Genomic DNA, 13,427 nt, shown 5'->3' on the forward strand with positions numbered 1-13,427 from the left:
ATATATAATATATATATATATAATATCTATATATACATTGTATATATTAATTATTATAAAAAATAAATAATGAATACAAAATAAAAAATGTTCTTTTTAAAATAATAATAATAAAAAATATATATATATGCAATTTAATTCTAACTGTATGATATCATTGTTGTGATACGTTTTACTGTTTTAGAACACTAATATTTGTAATCAGCGAAGTCTCCTGAGTATAACAGTACCCCACATGTGCAGGTTTTATAGTGTTTTTTAAAGTTACAGGGTCAAATATAAGGCTTGATTTTCCATTTTTTCACATTGAAATTTGCCAGATTGGTTATGTTGCCTTTGAGAACGTAAGGTAGCTCCGGAATGAGAATTACCCCCATGATGGCGTACCATTTGCAAAAGAAGAGGTACCCAATGTATTGCAAATGGGGTATATTCAGCATTTTTTAGTAGCCACTTTAGCAGTCACAAACAATGGCCAAAGTTAGCATTCATAATTGTTTTTTGCATTTTTTAACACACAAACAAATATAAATGCTAACGTTGGCCAGTGTTTGTGACCATATTGAATATCCTGGGTTGTCTACTTTAAAAAAAATATGTACATGTGAGGTGTGATTCAGAGATTTATGACAGATAACAGTGTTACAATGTCACTATTGATAAATCTTAAAAACATATATTTTGAAACAGCAATGTCCTACTTGTACTTATAGCCCTATAACTTGCAAAAAAAAAGAAAAAGCTAAAGACATGTTAACATTGGGTGTTTCTAAACTCAGAACAAAATTTAGAAACTATTTAGCAAGGGTGATTTTTGGCAGTTGTAGATGCGCAACAGATTTTGGGGGTCAAAGTTAGAAAAAGTGTATTTTTTAATTTTTTCATCATATTTTATAATATTGTTATAGTAAATTATATGATATGATAAAAATTGTGGTATCTTTAGAAAGACCATTTAATGGTGAGAAAAACAGTATATAATAAGTGTGGGTACACTAATTGAGTAAGATGAAAACTACAGCTAAACACAAACACCGCAGACATGTAAAAAGAGCCCTGGTCCTTAACGGTAAGAAAATTAAAAATGTTCTGGTCACTAAGGAGTTAATCAGTATTTTCCATTCTTCAATGGAAAAAAAAACTGGGTTCGAAATCCATTCATAAAAGATAAACCAGACCATTTTTCTGATGCAAATTTTGAGAATCTGTTCAATATAACTTCTGACAATCAACTAACCCAGAAATTTGATCTTATTGCTTATTGCAATTTATACAAAAAATACCCCAAATTGTGGCAGCAGGCCAATGTTCAGTTGCTATTTGCCAGCATGTACTTGTGTGAAACTAGATTCTTGCTATAATCTGTAACAAAAAAGTATCAAAACTTGATGCAAGTACAATTGTCCACAATGAAACGAGATATAAAAAGAATTTGGCAAAAAAGAGAACATTATACTCTGCTCATTAAAAGGTTTGTGCTATAGGGCAATTTTTTGGGAGGTGTGGGGGGCGGGTGGGAAAGGGGGGGCGAGTAGCACATTGTTGGTACATTATGTCAAAGGAAACAAACAGAATATAGGCGCTCACTATAGTGTGAACAGGTGATATTAAACGGGCAGCAGTGATCAACACAAGGATTCCCCACCTTATGAGAAAATAATAGTGAACAACAGTAAAAGAAAACCGCGCCCTTATTGTGATACGAACATACGTACTCAAGTCCTTACAATTTCAGCGGTATACCTCAAAAAAAGAGAACATACAAAATAATAGTGTAACTCTGTGGGTAATCTGAGAGTGAAAAAAGAAATATATAGTTGTACACTCACATTTGGCAGAGCTAAATACAGAGCTCTGCTGTTTTTAGCGCATAGACGGAATGATCCCCGTCCTAGGATATATGTGGAGTAATCAGCGTCTTGATGGTCTCAAACAGAAAAAAACAGACAGGAATATCCACATAGTGTAGTAGGTACTAGTCTTAGTATGGGTGATAAGTGAATAAAAGGTATCGTACTCACATTTACTAGAGCGTACCTCGCTCTAGTTAGTAGCGCATAGGTGGTATGATCCCCACCAAGGAATATAGACGAAAACCAGGAACAATAAAATATAGTATGGAGATCTCAGAGTAGTAAAAAAAGTAATAAAAAGTATATTAAAACTATTTATTAACATATATATTAGTAAAAAACAGAATACATAAAATACTCTATGAGAAAGTCCATATAAAATCCACTTTACGCGTTTCACCTATAGAGGCTTCTTCAGAAGTGTGGATAGAGTCCTGGTAGTGTCCAAATATATAGCAGAATTAGTAGAAACAATTGGTAACATGTGATAGGAAAATTCGTTTGCTTACTGTGTCCTGATTTCGCGCGCGCTGTCAAACCGGAAGTGACGCGGCGCCATACTTTCCAATGATTTCAAGGAAGTGGGTTTGTTCTAACCACCGGTGGAACGCACGCGTCATACCGGAAATGACGCAGCGTGACCGGCCGGTGGTATTCTGTGCGTTCCAGCGTGGAACGCATATCGAAAACGGGCCAATCAGGGGCTATAGCTGGTCTCTGTGGGTGATGCCGGGTTGATGTCCGTGGGCAAATAAAAAATGAATGTCCAAATCTGGCAGGCAATCGACCAATATGCAAGCACAATATGAAGTACAAAAAAAATAAATAACATAGACCTTATTAATAAGAAGTATATATGTATACATAACTATAATAGTGTGTGTTAATATACAAGTAAAAGGTACATAAAATTGCACATAAGAAATCAAAGTGAGTGACTCCACTCCATGGCTTGAGTGTCTACATGTTTGTGTATATATGTGTATGTTTGGACATTCATTTTTTATTTGCCCACAGACATCAACCCGGCATCACCCACAGAGACCAGCTATAGCCCCTGATTGGCCCGTTTTCGATATGCGTTCCACGCTGGAACGCACAGAATACCACCGGCCGGTCACGCCGCGTCATTTCCGGTATGACGCGTGCGTTCCACCGGTGGTTAGAACAAACCCACTTCCTTGAAATCATTGGAAAGTATGGCGCCGCGTCACTTCCGGTTTGACAGCGCGCGCGAAATCAGGACACAGTAAGCAAACAAATTTTCCTATCACATGTTACCAATTGTTTCTACTAATTCTGCTATATATTTGGACACTACCAGGACTCTATCCACACTTCTGAAGAAGCCTCTATAGGTGAAACGCGTAAAGTGGATTTTATATGGACTTTCTCATAGAGTATTTTATGTATTCTGTTTTTTACTAATATATATGTTAATAAATAGTTTTAATATACTTTTTATTACTTTTTTTTACTACTCTGAGATCTCCATACTATATTTTTTTGTTCCTGGTTTTCGTCTATATTCCTTGGTGGGGATCATACCACCTATGCGCTACTAACTAGAGCGAGGTACGCTCTAGTAAATGTGAGTACGATACCTTTTATTCACTTATCACCCATACTAAGACTAGTACCTACTACACTATGTGGATATTCCTGTCTGTTTTTTTCTGTTTGAGACCATCAAGACGCTGATTACTCCACATATATCCTAGGATGGGGATCATTCCGTCTATGCGCTAAAAACAGCAGAGCTCTGTATTTAGCTCTGCCAAATATGAGTGTACAACTATATATTTCTTTTTTCACTCTCAGATTACCCACAGAGTTACACTATTATTTTGTATGTTCTCTTTTTTTGAGGTATACCGCTGAAATTGTAAGGACTTGAGTACGTATGTTCGTATCACAATAAGGGCGCGGTTTTCATTATGTCAAAGGGTTCCAAGGGAAAAATGAATTGGGAAACCCTGGTCTAGAGGATACGTTTTTAGCATTGGCTTTGTATGACAAGTTCTTATGATCTTTTATAACCAATACAGGGATTTTAGTACCCTCTAAGAGGTGTTTCCATTCTTTAAAAGCAAAGACAATGGCCTAGAAGTTCTCTGTTGCCTATGTCATAATTATTTTCGGGCACAGACAATTTTTTACAATAGAAACATTAACCCCTTAAGGACACATGACATGTGTGACATGTCATGATTCCCTTTTATTCCAGAAGTTTGGTCCTTAAAGGGTTAAAGGACCACTATAGTGCCAGAAAACATACTCGTTTTCCTGGCACTATAGTGCCCCCCGGGCTGAAGGGGGAGGAAGGGGTTAATCCCTTACCCTTTTTCCAGCACCGGGCTCCCTCGGTGCTCGGACTCTCCTCCCTCTTCTTCTGTCATTGGCTGAATGCGCATGCTTTCTCAATGCTTTCCTATGGATGCTAGCTTCTTCTCACTGTGAAAATCACAGTGAGAAACCCGGAAGCGCCTCTAGCGGCTGTCAATGAGACAGCCACTAGAGGCTGGACTAACCCATAGGTAAACATAGCAGTTTCTCTGAAACTGCTATGTTTACTGCAAAAAGGGTTAAACCTAGCTGGACCTGCACCCAGACCACTTCATTAAGCTGAAGTGGTCTGGGTGCCTATAGTGGTCCTTTAAACTACCTCTCATGGAGGGAAGCTGGGGGGACAATTGTCCCTCCCAGCATTTTATTGATAATTGGGCCGTAAAAGCTGTCCATTCACTAATTTTTCATTGCAGACAGCAGCTATTGACTGCTCACTGTTTAGTAGACATGCACCAACCAGCAGCATAGCAGGTAGGGACATAACATAAGTACTATACCTTCTTTGTACTAATATGGGAGCCTTTTTTTTATAACTAGCAAGGCTGATCATTAATAAATGCCTATAGATATGCCTATAGATATATTGTGCGTTCTTTGCACGTTTTATTTTGGGCAGCCAATGTTTTGGCTGGCATTAAATCTAGCCGTTATCTGATTTAAAAAAAAATGGATAGTAATTATCAACTGTTATAGGCAGAATTAAATCAAAGCCAAAGTTAGAAGAATGGATGGTAACCAGGAATGCATAAGAAAAATACCAGGAGGTAAAGATGTAAATTATTACCGATGCTGTTTTATGTAATGGGGTAGTGGGGAAGAAATCATACTGGAATTGTTAATCTAACACTGGAATAAGCAAATGAACATGAAACAATTAACAGACAATAGCTCCACTGGAGAACAATTAACTAATTAATTTAAAAAATGAAAAACACAGTTGGGAGCATTAAAAAACACAACTGAGAGCATTGAAAACAAAACTGAGAGAAAGCTGAATGAGGCAACTTGCATTTTGCAAATGCTCAACTGTTATATAAAATGTTACAACATAGAATTAATATATTAACTATAATAACATGCCAGGGCTATATAGCATGGCTAGAAAAAGGACAACCTGAAAAACCTTTATTGAAGCTGATACATAATTTGCAGAGAGGGAAACTTGAATAATGACATAAGTTTCCAGAGATAATAAAATCATTACAAAGTTATTTCCACCAGATAATCAAATAAGTTAAATACCACATAACAATAAAGAAGGTACATATAGCACAAACCAACAAACCTGAATCTCTCAACTGTGCTAATCGAATTTCTCTACTGAATGTAGATATAACAATCTATGCAAACGCTTTAGCAGAGATTAATGTTAATTAATGCAATCCTTGCAGATCAGATGGGCTTTGTTTCAGGCAGAAAAACATGGAATTTTCTAATGAAGCCTAATAATTATAGTGCATAGACATGTGCATTTGAGTTCAAATGAATTGCAATTTGTCTGAATTGGATGTATCACAAAACAACCAGAATGGACAATGATCAACCAGCCAAAAAAGGGAGAAAGATTATACACGGTTAGGAGACAGTTGGTAAATGTTGATTTTATTCACAGACAATATGAGAAGTGACCAGTAGAGGGAAAAAAGGAGGAGCAATACAAAGAAAAAGTATATTTATTTATTTATTTAATAAATATATAATGTATAGACATACTTGTTTTACTGCACCTCCTTTTTTTTCTTTCAATAGTTACTTCTTCTCACTTCATCTGTGAACCAAATGCACCAATTACTGTATAGAAAAATATACATAATTTGCGGCACACTGATTGGCCCATTTTTTTGAGGTTTGTCGAATTGTTTTTTGTGAATCTAGCACATTCGTGACAGTCGTAGGAGCCGAATCACCACATGGGCGAAGTTCAGTCAACCCAAACAAAATTTGACAAAATGTATTTGGTTGCCCATAACATTTTCACTGTGCACGAGTCTTATACTTTACATGACCAAGACTAATCACCAACGATGGGAGAAACATTATTTTGATTAGTTTCAGATCAATTTTTTATAACTCAATAAATTTCATTAGGCTTTTGATTCAGGACAAAATTAGTTGGACATCCATATTAACAAAAAAAGAATGCATTATAATACCAAGAGAATTATATCATATATTTGTTTTTATATTTTTGTCAATAATAGCTCTGCAGTTCAATTCCTCCTTTCCTCATGTCAAGGTTTTGTAGCATTTTTTTTGAAGGGTCCATTTTCTAGGTAGAGACCCCTCATACATGACTAGTCCGCTTCAACAGGATTTGTTATGTAACTTATTTGCTATGCATTGTGCTGTCAGATTCTGTACACCCTGAAAGACAGACCACGGTATTGTCCTATCTATTGTAAGGACTGTCATTGGGTAACAGCACCAGGGGCTGGATTTGGACCTTATTAAAATATGTGCTTTTTCACTATCTATAGGTTTATACTGTTAAGCAGGGCATTACATTTTATTTGTATACATGAGGTTAGGCAACCAGAGCCCAACATGACAAGGAATAGTCATATATTCTACTCTAGGAGTAGAGTCTAGAGATCCACCATCACTAAATTTTCACCAACCACCACTGTTTGAAATTTTGGGGGGTTCATAAATGATCTTAAAGTGGGCACTGAAAGTCATTTTCATTGTTTGCAGATGATTCAATGATAGAATACCCCTATTTCTATATATTGACATTTGTGGAATATTTTTGAGGAGATCTTCAGGGTTTTTCTATCTAAAGGGAAATTATATTTTAATTGTCAGATGACTCAAAACTAAATAAAATAACACAGTCTGAACTTGCTATGACTTCTCTATAGAGGGTTTTTGATTTGAAAAGGATTAGGGAACAGCTATTGATCACAACAAGGCAGCAGTATGCCATTACAAAAGCTAGTAAGGTGTTTTTGTGAATACAAAGTGGTATTGATCCAAAATATAATTTTGTCTCTTTATAAATCAATGGTAAGACCCTCATCTTGATATGAGGTGCAATGTTGGGCATCAGTTTTGAAGAAGGATATTGCAGAGCTAGTAAAAGTGCAGTGATAAAAATGTGCTAAGAGGATGAAAAACTGTTATAAGAAAGGGCTAGAAAAACAGGATTTGTTTTCTTTAGAAAAAGAAACTATCAAATATATACAGGTTCAGTACAAACCACTATGCACTAATCTATTCATGAGCAGGAATATACAACAAACAAGTGATCACCCATAAAGAATTGAAGAAATCCATCTTCGCTTACAGCCGAAGAAAGGGTTCTTTAGAGTAAGGACAATAAGGATGCGGAATTCTCTGCCCAAAGAGTTTGTCTTATCAGATTCTATAGATATTTAAATATATATATATATATATATATATATATATATATATTTAAGGATATACCGTATATACTCGAGTATAAGCCGAGTTTTTTAGCACATTTTTTGTGCTAAAAAACCCCAACTCGGCTTATACTCGAGTCAATTGTCTGTATTATGGCAATTTGCATTGCCATAATACAGACTGGGGGAGAGGGGTGCTGGCAGAGCTGTACTTACCTCTCCTGCAGCTCCTGTCAGCTCTCTCCTCCTCTGCGCCGTCCGTTCAGCACCTCGGTCAGCTCCCAGTGTAAATCTCGCGAGAGCCGCGGCTCTCGTGAGACTTACACTGTGAGCTGACAGAGGGAGCTGCACGGACGGCGCGGAGGAGGAGAGAGCTGACAGGAGCTGCAGGAGAGGTAAGTACAGCTCTGCCAGCACCCCTCTCCCCCCACTGAACTACCAATGCTGGACCACCAGGGAAGGAGCCCCCCTCCCTGCCATATATCAAGCAGGGAGGGGGGACGAAAAAAAAATAATGAATAATAAAAAATAATAATAATTAAATAATAAAAAATAATACAATAATAATAATAATTAAATAAATAAAAATAATAATTAATAATAATAACAACATTTTTTAAATAATACAAATTTAAATAATAAAAAAAAAACACCCACCCCCACCAAGGCTCTGCAACTCTCACACTCTCACACTCTCACACTCTCACACACTCACACTCTCACACACTCACACACTCACACACTCACTCACTCACTCACTCACTCACACTCACACACTCACACACTCACACTCACACACTCACACTCACACACTCACACTCACACACTCACACCCACACACTCACACTCACACACTCATACACACGCTGCACTCATACACTCACGCTGCACTCATACACTCACGCTGCACTCATACACTCACGCTGCACTCATACACACGCTGCACTCATACACACGCTGCACTCATACACTCACACTGCATTCATACACACACACACACACACTGCATTCATTATACACACACTGTAAATAAATATTCAATTAATATATTTTTTTTAGGATCTAATTTTATTTAGAAATTTACCAGTAGCTGCTGCATTTCTCACCCTAGTCTTATACTCGAGTCAATAAGTTTTCCCAGTTCTTTTGGGTAAAATTAGGGGCCTCGGCTTATATTCGGGTCGGCTTATACTTGAGTATATACGGTAATTGATATGTATGTAAATAGGTTTTCTTTGCCTTCTTTTGGATCAAAAGCATAAAAAATGGGCTTCAATATTGAACTTGGACATTTTCATGGTCTTTTTAAACCTAGCCAACTATGTAGCTATGTAACATTCCACCTATTACACAAGCAGTAAAGGTAAAGCATTGAATGAGGAACTATTAGAATTGCATTTTTTTATTATTAGTATAATTATATTTATCACAAAAAAAAATATTATTTTTCCAATATGTATTACATGCATAAACAGTGTCATATGTTTTCCAAATAATGTTCTAGTGTACTGCAGTCTAATGTGTAGTATACTTGTAGATGGATTAAGATGAGTAGATGAGACCTGTTATATAATTTCTGAAGTATACTTCCTTTACTAGACCGAAATTAGCGACCTATCGATCTATAAATCCATACCAACATTGGGCGGTATAAAATTGGGACAAGCAGTGGGAGGGACTGCAGTGGCATGCCAGAGACCCAAATGGTGGTTCCCCTTGGGAAGGAGGAAAGGCCACCCAAAAGAAGGGTCATGTCAGCCTTTTATGAATAATAGTATTATGCATAGTATTGCTAGTATTAAGGATGGCAAAGCATCATTGGAGTTGTACTTCTAATAAGTTAGGTGTCTATCTTTTGTACATTTCAAATGCAAAGCATATACTACAATAGCAGTGTAACTTAAATGGAAACTATTTTTATTGAATATCTAGCTTGTGTTAACCTTGACATATATATTCTACATTATAGATATCTGTAGTGTACAGTGTTTGTCAAACCATACATTATGGGGAATAAATATAATAAACAATAATGCACAAATGATTTCAACTTGTGTGGGTGTGTAGTAACACAATACTCTAACTGTTACCCTTACACTGCTAACATCATTGTTTAAATACTTAATTTTCCCTTAAGCAATCTTTCCAGCATTTCCACTTTCACTTTAACTTTTTTATAACTTCAACCATAAGCATATTCATTTTTTACATTTTTTTTAATGCAGACATGACTTCAGATATATTATTAGTTATTTTCCATTTATGACCTTTTTTTTCTTTACATTGGGAATGAAATGAACTGAATTCAAAAAATATCCATACCTACGTCTCCAAGTATCCACTGCCCATATAAACTGTTAAGGAAGCACACTGGGGCTTGGGTAGCTGACATGAGGAAATCACTGACTGCTAAATTCATTATAAAGTAGTTGGGAGCAGTCCTCAATTTCTTGTTACTGAAATAATAAAACAAGTATGTAAGTAATGCATTCACGGTATTTACTAAGCTTTTTAATTATTCAATATTTTTGGATAAACTTTTGAAATCATTTTTTTCCAAAATCAAAAATATCAAAAACTATATCATATATATCATTATATCAATATATAAAAATCTCAAAATATGAAAATATGTTTTAAAATATGAAATCATTTAAAAATGATATCCAAAAATATTAACTTAAGGCCATAATTACAGTATTTTTTATCCTCAGCCTTGTATATCTATGGTATAAAGGGAAGATGTTCTATTTTAAAAATCTAACATGCAGATACATGGATATGTGTCAGATATGGGAAGTCTACAGATTTGACCTCAAAGCTCATGTCACAAGATCTGACTGGTTGACTTCTTGGAATAATTGCTGATGGGGTAAAATATGGTGTTTAGTGTCAAATATTCCCCACTTGTATTCTATAATTGTTTGAGAAACAGCTCTATCAAAGTCAATACCAAATACGTAATCTATATTTTTACCAGCCCAGCATTCCCATAGCAAACACAGAATCTACAATATGATGTTGTAAAGAATGCATTGGGAGACATATAGAGACCATTTTTTTGTTTATTCAAATTAATTGAATATACCAGTCTCTCAAAAGTGCCAAGTAAAAAAGTGACTTTTATAATGTCTAACCATTGTTACAATTACAGAATATGATTTTCTTGTTTCTGTAAAATGATATATTATTCATATGTTTTAATTTAATAGAACAATATATTTATAAAAATAATTTCAGTCGTAGCTCATCGTTTTATATTTTTCTGGTAATACATACAGGAAACAAGATTAAAATAAAAAATTCCTAAATGTCTTAGGTTTACAATGTTCTAATTTGAAATGCTGACATTATATCTGTAAAATACCATAAGTAAAATAACATAAGTAAGCCATCTGATTGTTGGGTGTAACAATGTTATTTATCTCCACTTTTTCTTCAAATTAATTTTTAACAAATAGATGAGACATCCCTCCACAAATATTTTGTTAATATATTTCTCTTTCTTCCCCAATTTAAAAAGGAAGAAGAGAATGTAGTGGGCCTGGGATCACTAGTGTTCCCAAAAACATTACCTTCAGCAGATTTCAATTCTTTATATACATGGATAAATAAATTGCAGGGGTCACATTACTTCTTTAGTGCCACATATGAAATGGATTATCTGAATTTAGACGGGGTGGGCATTTAGTAGTTGGTACAGTACCTGTAAAATGCATAGAGAACTAGAAGGTTTCCTGCTATGCCCACTGTGCCAATTATAAGAATACAGCTTCCAAAAGTATGCAGAACTTGTTCAGGAATATCAGGAATTGACCTCACATCATGTCGTGATCCAAGTTCAAAAGCCTAGACATGATAAACAAATATCTGTTTAAATATGATCATAGAAGTTAATATAATTTGCAGAACGTATCATTTGTTTTATTGCTGAGACATCTACATAAGACTAGATACAAATATATAGAGATAAAGCACACCTACAATAATGAACAACATAGTATGGCACTGTTTAGGTTATCACTCCTAAAAATTGCACAATGGATTGCACTCACAAACCACAGAAAATGCAGGCGTTGGGATGTTCCAGAGCTTTTAAAATGGAGTGTAATCCTAATCGGCAGTCAGCATTGGGCTTGGTAGTTAATAATACTGTAAATGAAATATAAAACAACAGCATTCTATAACATATAAAAAGGGAAATTTATTGCACAAAACTTAAGTAAAAGCATTCACAGCATATCCCATAAAACCGAACCAAGTCCAGTAAGTTCTGAACCACCACACCACACTCTATGGGTCTCGTTCAAGACTTCTTTGGGGCCACTAAGAGATGAATAATCATGTTAATGTGTAGCTAAATTATTATTATTATCATTATTATCGCCATTTATATAGCACCAACAGATTCCGTAGCGCTTTCAATATTATGAGAGGGGGGATTTAACTATAAATAGGACATTTACAAGAAAACTTACAGGAACGATAGGTTGAAGAGGACCCTGCTCAAACGAGTTTACAGTCTATAGGAGGTGGGGTGTAAAACAAAATAGGACAGGAAAGAGCAATCAAATAAGGTGGGAGTGAAGCAGAGCTGGAGGAGATAGTAAAGTGCTGCCCTTTAGGAGAGAGCAAGAGACAAGTATGTAAGGTAGAGGTTACTCTGGGAGGCCATAAGCTTTCCTAAAGAGATGGGTTTTAAGGCACTTTTTTAAACGATTGAAGACTAGAGGAGAGTCTGATGGCGGTAGGCAGGCTACTCCAAAGGAAGGGAGCCACCCGCGAGAAGTCTTGCAAGCGTGAGTTGGCCGTACAGGTGTGAACAACTGACAGGAGAAGGTCACGGGCAGAGCGGAGAGACCGAGAAGGGCATACCTATGGATCTGTGAAGAGATATTAGAGGGGCTAGAATTTTCAATAAGACAGAGAAGGCGGGAACAATCAAAGTGTATATAATAAGAGCAACAAGGGCATGAACCCAGGTAGGTAATTGAAAAGAGGAGAGAGCGATAAGTTGTCCGGGTATGGGAAAGACAAATTGTTTTAAACTTAACTTTTTATCGAAGTTGATTAAGAGAGTATGCAAGGATATCGTCTGAGGGAATTATAAATCAACTGAAAGTTAAGTAATCATTGTGTATGGATGCAAATTGCTGATTGCATCCATAGACAGTGGAAAATGAGATGGATGATCAACCTAAGTTTGAATCTAACAACACAAAACAAAAATATAGTTAGTGTACAAAAGTACATGAAAGAAAAAGAAAAAAGGGTTATTTACAACTATATACAAAGAATGAAAGAAAGCAGTGCTCACTACCAAAATACAACTTGTCAAAGTCACGCCAAATTATAGAAAAATGTTGTAGTACAATAACAGTGAAAGAAATGAAACTAAAGCAAAAGTGTGAAAGAAATTAAGGGACTGCTCTGAATATATATATATCCTAATCTGTGCCTTTGAGGGCATCTGTGCTTGGCTGCAAGCCAGTTCTGACTATCGCTGCAGAGCAGTTCCTGGTCAAAGACAGAAAGGTAGAAGGAGAAGAAAATCGATTAACTGCTTTGAAATATCTCAGTCTGTGCCTTTTAAGGGTACCTGTGCTTAGCATTAAGCAGAATGTAACTATCACTACAAAGCAGTTCCTAAATGAATATCAGATTGCCCGGGTACAGTGAAAAATGCGTGTGGCCGGTTTGATCAAATTCAACATATACAGTGTGAGAGCGCAGATTATCAAAGTCTGCAGCTAAATCAATAAAAATATAACTAGTTTATCTGGAGAAAAAGCATATAACATACTGTATTAAACACCAACTTTAAATCTACCTTTAAATCTACCACTGTTAATTTGGTGTA

The 13,427-nt window shown here is 35.8% G+C and overlaps 1 protein-coding gene across 1 annotated transcript in view; it reads right to left on the reverse strand.

Moving 5' to 3' along the window:
- The window catches only part of LOC134614635 (melanopsin-B-like), a 279,387-nt gene that overhangs the window by 70,896 nt on the left and 195,064 nt on the right, over nucleotides 1-13,427 (reverse strand). Inside the window, exons 2-3 of the mRNA XM_063458634.1 lie at nucleotides 11,274-11,416; nucleotides 9,890-10,023 (exon numbers count right to left, since the gene is read on the reverse strand). Of these exons, the coding sequence (XP_063314704.1) occupies nucleotides 9,890-10,023; nucleotides 11,274-11,416 (277 nt within the window). The remainder of the gene's footprint in view (nucleotides 1-9,889; nucleotides 10,024-11,273; nucleotides 11,417-13,427) is intronic.

Source organism: Pelobates fuscus, chromosome 6, assembly GCF_036172605.1.
Source record: "Pelobates fuscus isolate aPelFus1 chromosome 6, aPelFus1.pri, whole genome shotgun sequence".
Taxonomy (NCBI): domain Eukaryota; kingdom Metazoa; phylum Chordata; class Amphibia; order Anura; family Pelobatidae; genus Pelobates; species Pelobates fuscus.